General features: G+C 37.3%; 1 protein-coding gene across 22 annotated transcripts in view; it reads left to right on the top strand.

Annotated features, from left to right (window-relative positions):
* The window catches only part of GTDC1 (glycosyltransferase like domain containing 1), a 374641-nt gene that overhangs the window by 347467 nt on the left and 14519 nt on the right, over positions 1-12655 (top strand). For 13 of the 22 annotated variants that reach the window (XM_017947202.3, XM_017947213.3, XM_017947206.3 and 10 more), the window contains 2 exons: positions 2521-2630; positions 11425-11634. The exons of 2 other annotated variants lie outside the window; for them this stretch is intronic. In XM_017947202.3, the coding sequence (XP_017802691.2) occupies positions 2521-2630; positions 11425-11634 (320 nt within the window). Of the gene's footprint in view, positions 1-2520; positions 2631-11424; positions 11635-12452; positions 12488-12655 lie in introns of all 22 variants that reach the window. 7 more of the 22 variants (XM_031651200.1, XM_017947216.3, XM_017947212.3 and 4 more) reach the window with 2 other exon arrangements.

Raw genomic sequence — 12655 nt, 5'->3', positions numbered from 1 at the left:
CTTGACCTCATAATGGTGGCACCTCTTCAGGCAACTGGCCTGTTTTTACCACCTGTCATCTGGAATTGAGTGTAAGTAGCTTGGGGTGCAGGACTTTGTGAAACTGTATGATGGAAATCTTTTCCCCAACTATAAAAAAAAGAAGAAGAAAAAAAAAAACGCACTTACTACTTATCTCCAGTAACCACTTAAATCTGTTACTTTTTTTAGTGATTTTTAAAATGCTTGTTTTCGACGACATCCAGCACTTAGAATTGTTAGGTCATGTCTCCCAAAATAATTACCAACTCAATATTAAATTCCTTTGTTTCTGTTTTTACCAGTCCCATCGAGTGAATGATTGCTAAAACCATCCAAAACTCTCATCAGTTGTTTCAGGCTAATCCATGTTCCCTAAACAGTACTTTGTTTAAAATAAAATGACTGAGAGAGTGCCTGGTATTATGAGAGACTTTATAAGGACTTTAGTATAATATGCCTCTTTTTCTGAGGGATAACGTTGGGAATGAAAAAATCTCACCTTACATTCAGTCGTATATTACAGTTTAAACAAAAAGAGGGGATTCACACAAATCTCTTTTGTGTTCTTATGCAAAGTAACTATTGAATATGAAAGCTTTTGTCCACCTATAGGAAATAGCTAAAGAATACAGCAGGATTGTAATACATTTATCTTGTATAAAAACACTGAAAATTGAGGTTTATAAAGCCTGCTGCTTTGAAAATATTCACACTGGAATCTTTTAAGAACTACAGCTCTACCCGATTAAACCTCCTCCCAACTCCAAACCTCGTCTACTTTTACTTTAATATCAAAAAATAAAAATAAAAAACCCAGCCATATTTAGAACATAAGGTCTCTTAGGTATCCGTAGCCAAAATTTTGGAACTCAAAATGAAAAATTTAGAGAACTGAATGGCTAGATTTCCCTATGGTGATACTCCCGCTTTAAGATATATTATGTTATTTCCAATCTTTTCATCTAAGTATTTCCTAGAGAATCAGACTAAAAGAACATTTTATAGATTAGGTAGGTGGCAGCTATTTGATTGATATGGTTGAAGATGGCATATGGCATATTCTTTACTTTCAGACTGTTTTGAGTCTTCGTTCTTGCCCATAGCAGTAGTATCTATGAGAACTATCCAGAAACTTCCCAATGGTACATGTATGTAAAACACATCATCTTATAAAGCAATGAACATTTTACCATTGCATTCTTTATTATTTGAACTAAATCAAACTGAGAGATATAGAACTTAAATGGCTATAGAACTCTAATTGTATAAGATATTATAATTTCGTAAGATTATAAATGCTGTTTTAAAATGTTAATTAGAAGATACATTTGTTTTAATTCATGATACTGAAAATATTGACTGAATTGTGAATTAACACATTTAGGGTTGCAGATGTCATTTTCCTGAGATTTCCTGAATGATGTAATTTTCATATTTCATATAGCAGTTTGATCAATTTACAGATTTATTTTACATAATTAGTAAACGGGAAATTCAATTGCTGATACATAACTATTTTTCCATAATGTAAAAAAGAAGTTAAAATTCTGAATTATAAATAAAAACCAAATATTTTGAAGACATCTGGTCCACATCTGTCTGAAATAAGATAATTTAAAACAGTGTAATTAAATGCAAGAAATACTGAAATATTCACACCTTAGGATGTTAAAAAAAAAAAAACTCACTTCATTTTGATGTTATTTGTTGAATTGTAGAATTTTTTTAAATTTTAGTGTCCTTTAGCCTCTCATTTTGTCATTTACAAAGAAGACTGACAAGCTAAACAAACAAAAAACAATCCATGTATTCCAAAGCCTCTACTAAATGAAAGAATTATCTTTATTACTATTCTTTTGTATGTGCATAACTCCACTCCTAAGTTAATACTCAGCAGACATAGACCCAGACCTACCTCCTTTTGATGTATTTATAATTCTCCATTCAATTATTTAAAATGAGAGATTAGTGAGAGGGTCTCTAATCTCCCTAAATTGTGCGTTCCTTGTGGGCACAAAGGAGCTCAGTAAATGTGAGAGGAAGGTATTCAGACCTATGGAAATGAAAAGCATCGTTGGTACATTCTTATGATCATTGGAGAGTCAGCCTTTGAAGATTGGTCTTTTCTTAAATTAAAAAAAAAAAAGTTTATTTTTAACCTTTGTTAAGTAGAAAATTAACCATTTTAGGGAAAAGTAAATACACTATACTTTCTGTAGTCTAGCCTTAAGATATGAAAAGGCAGATTTCTCCTTTAAGGCTGCAGATCCTTAAAACTTCAATAGGTCTGGGTTCTGATCATAAGAGACAAGTTTGTGGACATGAAAACACTGCTGATGCTATAGTGTGAGGTTATAGGAAGAAATCTCCGCTTGGATACCAGAGGCTCCCCAACCAGCAATAGACCATGAAAAAAATTGATACTGTAGGAAGTGAAACCACTTTTCCTAACACATGCCCTGAGGTAACACAAGTTATATTTCGTGTGTTTATTTCCAGGGAGCATGATAAAGATCCAGAAAGCTTTTTTAAGGTATTAATGCATCTTAAAGACTTAGGACTCAATTTCCACGTGTCTATCCTTGGAGAAACCTTCACAGATGTCCCAGGTACCTCTGTTGAATTTTCTAATGTGTATTTTTATAGATGATATAAGCTCTACAACGTAAGTATTAATTTCCATGTTTCCCTTTGTTAGAATAATCAAGATGAGCACTGTTAACCAAAAGATTATACGATGGCATTAAAGTCTGATTCAATTTAAAAAATACATAAGTAAGCATTCTTTGATTTAAGTTGAGAATGTGAAGTCATCTCTTTGATCAAATATAGTTTGTACAATGCATCTTGATGTAAGAAAAATATATTACTTTAGGCATCTTAACACTTAAAGAAAGTGGGAATTTGTAATTGGATATATAACCTCTCACCTCTGGGGTCACTGGTTTGAATCCTGCTCACATGGGTATTGGCTGAAATACATTAACATCTGTTAGGTGGCCTATGTAAAGCATTTTGACATCTAACTTGTAATATGGAATGGACTGTAGTCCATGTCATAGTTGTCATTGGTTCGTGCCTTGTTTATTGAACTTGAGAAAGACAAAAATCAGAAGCTGATAGCAGCAGATCCTCTCTTTATTAATGGCACATGGAGCCTTTTCAAAGAGCCATTTCCTTCACCCTGCATCCTCACTGGTCACATTTGGGTCAGTAAAATGAGGATTCATAAGCATACAAGTTATACAAGTATTCATGTTTTTTAAGCTTTGGGTGTTCAGCATTATTTGAAAAATCAAATGTACAAGCAACAGTATTTCAGAAGTAACAAGCCATTGTGCATTATAACTCCTAAGGAACATCTAAAGTTTACTTTCACTTAGCAAGTGCTTCTTGATTCTAGTAGTGTCAGGGACTATACCCAGCGTGCATCTCAGTAGCCTTGTCTCATATGGCTCATTGTCTGCCCTCTGCAGCTGTGGATACTGACCTTTTCCCAGTTCCCCTAAGACACCAGGTTTCTTGAGACCTTTGGACGTTTGCCTGTTCATTTTTATTTCATCCTTTTGATCTCAGCTCAGGGGCATTTTCTTTTGCTGTGAAGCTTTGTCATGATTTCTCAGCACCCCATACTTTGTCTTCATGGTACTTATCTCAGTTATAAATTTATATATGTATAAATTTTTCATCTCTTTCATGCATATGCACATAAGCACACATGGCCCATACACACTGGAATGTAAATGCTATGAGGACAGGGACTGTATCTGTCGTGTTCATCATTGTACCCCAAAGCCCAGTGCAGTGCTTGACACAATGGTGGAGCTCAGTGAATATTTATTGGACAAATAAGTAAAAATAATGCAAACTCCCTGCTCTCAAGAAATTTATCATTTTTTTTTGAGAAGGGAACACTTGTGCCTACACATAGGCAACAGAGGGTGAAACACAAGGTAATACAATTATACAGTTATCTAAGCCACACAGGTGGTTTTGAGTGTTAATTGAAGGGCTGGTATTTGAATAGCCAGAAAAGAAGGATTAAGTTATTCCAAAAGGGGAAACAACATGGGCAAAGCACAAGAAGTCAACATTTTGGAAAAGGTGATTAAATGAGAGAAAAACTTCAATGATGAGTGCTGTGAGGTCATTAAACAGAACAGGAGATTCTACATGCAGACCTTAATAAGGAAGTTGCTATGTGCATTACACGGGTAGGGTAGGGCCCACATGTGAAGGAGCTTGATAACCAGAGTAGACTGGGCAAAGGTAAGAAATAGGGAGCCTAGATCTTGAACAGGGAAGAAATATGATGAAACCTGGATTTTAGGGAGCTGTGTCTTGCAATGATGTGTAGACAGAATCACAGTAAGACCCTCTGGTAGTAATCCCAGTGTGATCCTATAAGGTGCTGGCAGAGAAATCAGTGAGAGGGCTCTATGAGAGGGATGTTCTCAAGGAAAGCACAGAAGAGAATTTGATAGATGGGTGGCTGTAGAGAAGGAAGGAAAGAAAAGATCAGCTCATTTGCAAAGCTGATAAGTTCAGTTTTGTTTGTACCAGCTTTGAGGTGTTTGTGGATGGACTGAGAAACGATGCTGGAGGAAATTCCCCCCATCAGAAAGCTTCTTAGCTGATTTTACCACTGGGTACTTTCAGGCCACCACTACAAAGAAGACTCGGTTTTTACTCAAAAGCCTAAGTTTTGGGATTACATCTCTCCTCTCCCACACATTGACCTTGAGCTATTTAGAGCAATACGGAGGGTTGAAAACAGGATGTGGAGCGGTTAGGGGTCCAAGTACTTAGTGCTCAGTAATTACAGGTGACTAATTATTGTTCACTTTGGCTTCGCTTCCACACATACTTACTGAGCACTGTGGAGGGGGCATTCCACAGTGAACAGCGCTCAGTTTCCCCCTCTGGGATCTCTGTCTAACTGGGATGCTGTGAAATACACAGGGAGTACTGTGAAAGCCCACAGGAAGGGATAGCATATTGTCTATACACGTGCTTCTGTTACTCCTAGTAGCAACAGAGATTTTCTTCTGCCTCAGCCACTGGTTCATCTCTACCACTTCAAATGTGTATTGACTCTTCACGACCACGGCACTTCACCTTGCACAGAGAAGGAGCCCGGGTGTGGAATGGATGAAAGAGCTGGTAGCTTTCCAGGTTGTGCCCTTAGAAGGCCGTTTTGCTGGTCTCTACAACAAAGGCTTCCTAACAGGCCATTCTGTGTCACTTCAGCCATTATTGTCACCCCTCTAGCTTATGTAACAGATTCTTAGATAGCATTTACTGTATTCCATGTGTTGTTCTAAGCTGTTCATGAATATTAACTCTCTAACCCTTTATAACAATCCTGTTCAGTATTGCTATCTCCATTGTTTCCCACGTGGAAAAACAAATAGGCCACTCAGCTAGGCAGTGCTTTAGCCACTGAGCTATACTGCTTTTTCATGTTCTTTTTTTCTGACCCAACTGTTTCTCTAACTTTAAACATTAATTTTTCCCCAACTCACCATTCAGCACTCCTAGTCTCTTATCTAGTGCTTCCACAAAAAAGAATTACCTAGCTGGCATGCATTTCTTTGTCTGAGATCTCTTTGGGTGCTACATTAGCATTTCTGGCCGGGTGCAGTGGCTCACACCTGTAATCCTGGCACCTTGGGAGGCCAAGGTGGGTGGATCACCTGAGGTCAGGAGTTCAAGACCAGCCTGGCCAACATGGTGAAACCCCATCTCTACTAAAAATACAAAAATTAGCCAGGTATGGTAGTGCACGCGGGTAATCCCAGCTACTCAGGAGGCTGAGGCTGGAGAATCACTTGAACCTGGGAGGCAGAGGTTGCAGTGAGCCAAGATCATTCCATTGCACTGCAGCCTGGGCAACAGAGTGAGACTCTGTCTCAAAAAAAAAAAAAAAAAAAATTATATACTATGTGATAGCCAGAACAATTGCTCTTAACACTGTTAACATTTGTAAGGATATGGTTCTCTTGTAAATAATTGCAATTATTATGCTAGTAATAACTTCCATTAATTGAAAATGTGCTTTCTTGGCCATTTGTGTGATTATTTTATGTAATGCTCATGATACTCCCATTAAGGGTAGGTATTACCCTATCCCATTTTATAGGTAGAGAAGCAGACTCTGAAAGCTTAAGTCACTTTGATTACATTGCCTATAAGTGAGTCAAGCTTTTCTCTTATACATACAAGCCAGAAGGATTGGAAAACCAAGAAGGGCTTAGTGTATTACTGCAGGACCACTGATTACTCTGCAGCTTTGTTTTCTTTCCCTCTCTAAAGAGCTCTTGGGGGGAAAGTAGCACACTACTGAGAGATGGCATTAGTGCCAAGTTTTACTGCCCTTTTTGATGAAACATTCATCACTAAATTTCTTTTGAAAACTGTAATTCAGCAACTTTGTAGAGTCTCTATACTGTTGATTGTTTTTAAGCAAAAATTATGTTGTTACAAAGTTTTTGTAATCCTTTTCCTAAAAAGTATAGTAGAATTAAGAGTGTCCGTTATAATTTATAGCACTACACTTTATAGGTCTTTTGCATCATCTCTTCATTCTACAGGAGATGAGAGATCTAGAATCAGTGACTTTTCCAAGGTGGGTGAGATGGACAGTAGATAGTGGCAGGGTTTGGAGTGGAACCTGGGAGTCAGTTTTCCTCAGCCCTAGTCACTGCTATATTTTTTCAATAAATGTTTTTAAAGTACGTTCTTTGCGCCAGGCACTGTTCGACATTTAGGATGCAATGGTGGTGAATGAAGTAGACATGTTTTGTGACATTTGAAACTTGTAGTCCCACTCCAGTGCTTTGTTCATCACTTACAAGAACATTCCTTAAAAATGATAGAACTGACATTTCTTGAGCACATAGCATGTGCTAGACACTGTTCTCAGCCCTTTACGCATAATCTTCACAATAGCCCTGTGAATTAGGCACTGTTGGAATTACCATTTACAGCTGAAAAAAGTAAGGCACAGGGAGGTTAAGTCACTCGCCAGAAACCACCCAATCATTCTACCTCAAAGGCAAATGCTCAGCCTGTGCTCTACAAGGAAATTCACAAAATCATCTGTTTTACAGATAAGAAAGCAGGAGTTGATAATGGTGAGAAATTCCTGGCCACTCATGTGAAATGTGTAGGGGAAAAAAACATAGTACACATAGGGTTCAGTACTACCTACAGTTTCAGGCACGCAATAGAGGTCTTGCAATTCATCCCCTGTGGATAAGGGACAGCTATTTCATTGCCTGTAATACTCTTGCTGGAAACAACCCAGCTGGTATCTGAAGACACATCTAGCAACTATGTCCTGGAAAGCACAGCAGATATGAAGTGGAGGTAGTCTCTGTAGAAGTGGAGTTACTTATCACTTACAGGTGACTTGGCATTTTGAAAAGCTTTTAGTGGTTTTCAACCAGAGATTCCCACCTCTACTTCCAGGGACATTTGGCAATGTCTGAGACATTTTTGGCTGTCACAACTGTTGCGCAGTGGGGTGGTGCTCCTGGCATCTAGTAGGTAGAGGCCAGAGGTGCTGCTAAACATTCTGTGGTATACCAGACAGCCCCCATGGCAAACAGTTATCCAACCTAAAATGTCAGTAGTGCCTGGATTGAGAAACTGATCTGTGGGAATTGAACTCAGCAAACCAGGCTTGGGACAGGGTCTCTTGAAGCTTTCTAAGTTAACCCATGTTCATCCATCTGTGCAATAAAAAGGAGGAGATGGGAAAGGGAAATAATAATAAAATCACCTGCCCTATCAGCTTCAGTGAGTTATAATGAGGATTTCAGCACAATTAGATAATTTGAGGGAAAGTGCTTTCTAAACTACTATGCAGATTTTATTATAGGATTCATGGACTTGCATCCAGAGTTTGTACATGGAATGAGTTTTTAATGCATTTTGGATCCATAGGAGACATGAATGATCCTATACTTTAAAAGTTCATTTTGTTTTTATTCAGAAAATTGGAAAGGTCATTCTGCTACATAAAGCATCTGCATCAGACTCCATATTACAAATGAACCAAAAAGCCTAGAAGCTCCTCAATGCAAATATTTGAGGTTTGGCCAGTTCTCATGATAAGGTCACATTGTTAGCCCTTGAGATTATTTAAAAAAAAAAAAAAAAAAAAAGAACAAAATGCTTAAGATATCAAATAAGTGGAATGTGTTTGTATACTTAATAGTTTCCCACAAATGGTAACTCTAAACAAAATATTCTTTTCTGTGAACTGCCAAAGCCTTAAACAAGCGTCCTTCTTTCCATGCTGCAGACATGGTGGGAAAAGGAGTTTTAGCTTTAGACATTAGGGCAGCCAGAAAGGTTACAAGGAAACCAAAAACCTGAACTATGGTTTTCACAGACAGAAGTCTTTCTGTTTCACCTTTAATTTGAGGTTAAAAACAGTATATGGAAAGCTTCTGGTTAGTATCTGGTATGACAATGGTTATTACTATGATCTTGGCATATTTCTGGTTCTTGGCTCTGGAGTCAAATGTTGGATAATTATATAACATTTCCCTCCACTTCCATCTTCTCCTTCACTAATCTCCCAGCTCCTGTCTCATTTTCAGCAGAGCAACTATACTAAGGGGGAAATACTAGAAAGGTTCTAGGACACAAATAACATACATCACCCTAATATAAAGTTTTAAAGTTTTGTCACAAGGAGAGCCTAGCAAAAGGAAAGTTACTAATGTATTGATAAATGCTGAATTATAAGAAGATTAGGCCAGGCAGAGTGGCAGAGAGAGACCTTGTTGTCTCAAAACAACAACAACAACAAAAATACATTGAGATGAAGTTAATGTACTAGTAAGATTGAATAAACTGATTTGTCTCCAGACCATACCATTCCCTAAACCTTTTCCTTTTCCTGATGATTTTTTTATCATTATTCATTTCCTAACATATAATTACTTACTGAGTTCCTGTTATGGTCTAGCACCACGTAAAGTATTGTGGATACCAAGAGATGAAGACATGGTTCCTCCCCTCTGGAATCTTACTGGCTCATTAGAAAACAAAAATATTTATATAATTACATTTTATTATATCACACTCTTGTTTATATTGTAACATTTTAATAATTTTGAATACATTATTTACAATGTTTATGGGCAAACCTTATAGCAGTCTAGTGATTTAACAAGTATTAACCTCCCCAAATTATAGCTGAGGAAATGACGCATATTAGCTCCATTTTAGTAGCATGGACTTGAAGTAGATTCTCAGTAGACAGAGCCACCTTCACATGATTCTTAGAAATGGACACATAGTTACTTTCCCGAGAACATGATTGAGAAAGTCGGTTTTCAAGAATCTGAAATTCAAACTGAAGTCTTCTGTCTCCCAATCCTTTGCTGAAATAAAGAAATCAACAAAACATAATGGGAGAAGTAAGGAAGATTCAATTAAAGCTAGGCGTATAAGCTCCTGACAGAAAAAGAATACATGCTAAATAGAAATGATGGTATCCCTTAAGATAATTTATGAAGGTAACAAGGCTCCAATTAGGGTGCCAGAATATTACTTTACATATCCTCACAAAGTGGTTCTAAAATCCAAACAAAATAAATAAATGAAAGGGCAAACTAGCAAAGGAATCACAAAGGAAAACATGTCCTACCAAATTCAGAACATGTATGAAGTGAGAACTTTTCAAAGAGTACCATACAGATTTAAAATATGAAAGTAAAAAAAAAAAAAAAAAAAAAAAAACAACTAGGCAGAAATGGAGAAGCAGAAATAAAACTTGTATATACATTTAAGAACCAACAAACTTTACTAATACAAAATTTACTAATACACTTATCCCAGCTCAAAAACAGAGTATTTTTTCTTAGTGAAATCAGTTAATTGAATAAAATAAATAATGTTTATATGATAAAACAACAAATTATACATTTATAAGTAAAGGTTTGCAGTAGCATCAACACATTATTATAAGTACAGTAATCTACTGAATTCTTACTCCATACCAAGCCAGGGCTAGGCTTTTACTGTGGTATCTCATTTTATATCACAGCAATCCCCTCAATAAGTATAATTACTCTCCCCTATGTATGGGTGAGGACACTAAGGCTTTAGTTGAATAACTTGCCTGAGGTCACACAGCTAATAAACAAAAGAGATGATAATATCAGAAGAAATACTAAATCAACTTTTAGGGGAGAAGACCCTCTAATTTTACCAGTAATGAAATACATGTAAATACAAAAAAAAATTATGAGCGAGCAGTTGCATTGAACAAAACAATAAAAGTAAAGACTTGTAACTAAGACTAGCCCACTTGTGGGGCAACCTCTGCATGTATGGTGGTGATGATGTACATTATTTTTCCTGAACTGTATTACTCTACCTTTTGTTTGACTCAGTCATTTCACCAGGGAATGTATCCCACGGAAATAATTCCAAGAAGGAAAAAAACAGATGACAAAAGTTGTTCTTGCCTCGTTCTCTTCTCTACTGTCCCATAGCGAACAGGTGACTAAGATCTTACTCTTTCTTGATCGCATGCCTCATTCTGATTCTGTTGCCTCTTTTCCAGTTCTTGCCCTTTTCTTCTGGGCCCTTGACTCATACAGAAGCTTCAGATTAGCCTCCCAGACTCTGGATACCTTGACACTGAGTTCATCTACTTGCTATCGTCAGTGTTCCTTCTAAACCTACAACGTCCAAGAAGATAATCATAATAGTATAACAATATTAAGTATTTGTGTCAGATTTTCTGCAGGATGAACTTAATTTCCTTTATAGCGGGGGAGGTTCTTCAGAATCTCACCCCAGACTAGCCCCTCATGAATTCCAGTTATCTTTGCCATTTCTGGAATACATCTGTGCCCTTACCCACCTCCATGTCTTGTGTTATTTGTTGCTTAAATTGCTTTCTTCCTCCCCATGTAGACAAAATCAAATCCTTTCTCCACCTGGTTAAATCCCAACTCTATAACTCTTCTCTTTCCTTCCTGCTGCTTCATGGCATCTGTACTCATTCCATCAGTTGCAAAGCATGTATCATGCTGCACTATAGTCACTTGGCTGCCATGACAGGGCCATGGTATAACTGACCGGAAGGCACTTTGTAGGTGAAGAGTAGAACTTTTGAAACAGCCCCACAGAAGAGGAGTCTGCAGCACTCCTGGTGGGAGCGCTACCCTGGCCCAGCTTTTATTGATAACCTAACAAGGGCGAGGTTCCCATTCAGTACCTGTGAAGCTATCTTTTCCTTTCTCAGGAAAGGCTTGTTAACTAGGCTGATACCCTTCCCTCCTAAATGCTCAAAACATTCACCAGCTGCAAATAACTGGTAACAACTCACTCTCATTCCTCAATATGTCCTGTGAGAATCATTCTTTTTTCTAGGATCACTCCCAGGCATGCCATCCCTGGGCTTAAAGTCTACTCCTGCAGCTTCTGTAAGTGGAATAATATTTTCTACTGAAACCAGAAGATTCATTGCAACTCTTAAGGCAAGATCATCTATCCATCCTACCAGGGAAGACCATGAGGATAATGAGTTCTGGAATACAGCTCCCAAAACATCTCTCAAGAAATTGTTCTCCAAAATTATAAGTATGAAAACATCACTGAGGGAAAGTGCTCTGTCATTTTCATAAACTGTCCTCAAAGTTTGAGAAATGTGCACTTGGAAAAGACCCAGGAAAATAAATTAATTAATAGAAAAGATCGACATTAATAGACAAATAGGAAATTGGAAACAGACCTTCATTTTGAAAGCCTATAAATGTATATGAGATTTAGGGTTGATGGGAGATCTTAGGATGTAGTTGCTATACTTGGTTTTGAGTTCCTATAGTTGTATACTGGTCATGATTTGGAGTGTGGTATGGTCAAAATAATATTTCCCCAATAAAAGACTATGGGGGAAGGCCTGCCTGTTTTAATATTCCTGTTTCCTGCAATGCCTATCAGAACAGGAGTCTCTGACAGAAAGCAGTACAACAGGGAATTAATATGAATATCTGGATCCAACTAGCGAGGTTTTCCAGCTATCTCTCTCCTTGGCTAAATTGTTACATTTCTGAAATGGAAACCATCAGATATATGCTGCCATGCAATGAACACTGTCCTGGAATTTATAAGGCTCAGGGTCTAGTTCCAGCTCTGCCACTGACTGGCCATGTCACCTCTTTCAGCCTTACTTTACTCATCTGTAAAATAAAGTCATTCCAAAGAAGTTAGAACTAGAAGAGACCTTGGAGACTAGGGTTTCTGAGCTTTTAAAATGCAGACTTAAAATCCCCACCCCCAAGGGGATTTTACTTAGTGACACTTTCTGAAATGTTTATTATAAAAACCATAAGCATAATAATTGTACTTTTTAAATACACTTTGTTTTCTACCTGTATTTTTTTTCACTTTTATTATAGGTTCAGGAGGTTACATGTGCAGATTTGTTACAAAGGTATATTGAAAACACTTTTTATTCCTCATCATTCTGATATCTACCTGTGCTGCCAGTCACAATTATTCCAGCTACCCTGGTGTATGTTTTTGATCCCGTCATTTCCTCTTACTCGTTCTTCACCTTCAAGTATCCTATGGGAGCTTTTATTCTTTCTTGTTGAGTTTA

This window comes from Papio anubis, chromosome 10 (genome assembly GCF_008728515.1).
Source record: "Papio anubis isolate 15944 chromosome 10, Panubis1.0, whole genome shotgun sequence".
In the NCBI taxonomy this organism is placed as follows: domain Eukaryota; kingdom Metazoa; phylum Chordata; class Mammalia; order Primates; family Cercopithecidae; genus Papio; species Papio anubis.
The sequence above is the reverse complement of the archived record's forward strand: the minus strand, read 5'-3'. Positions and strand labels throughout refer to the sequence as shown.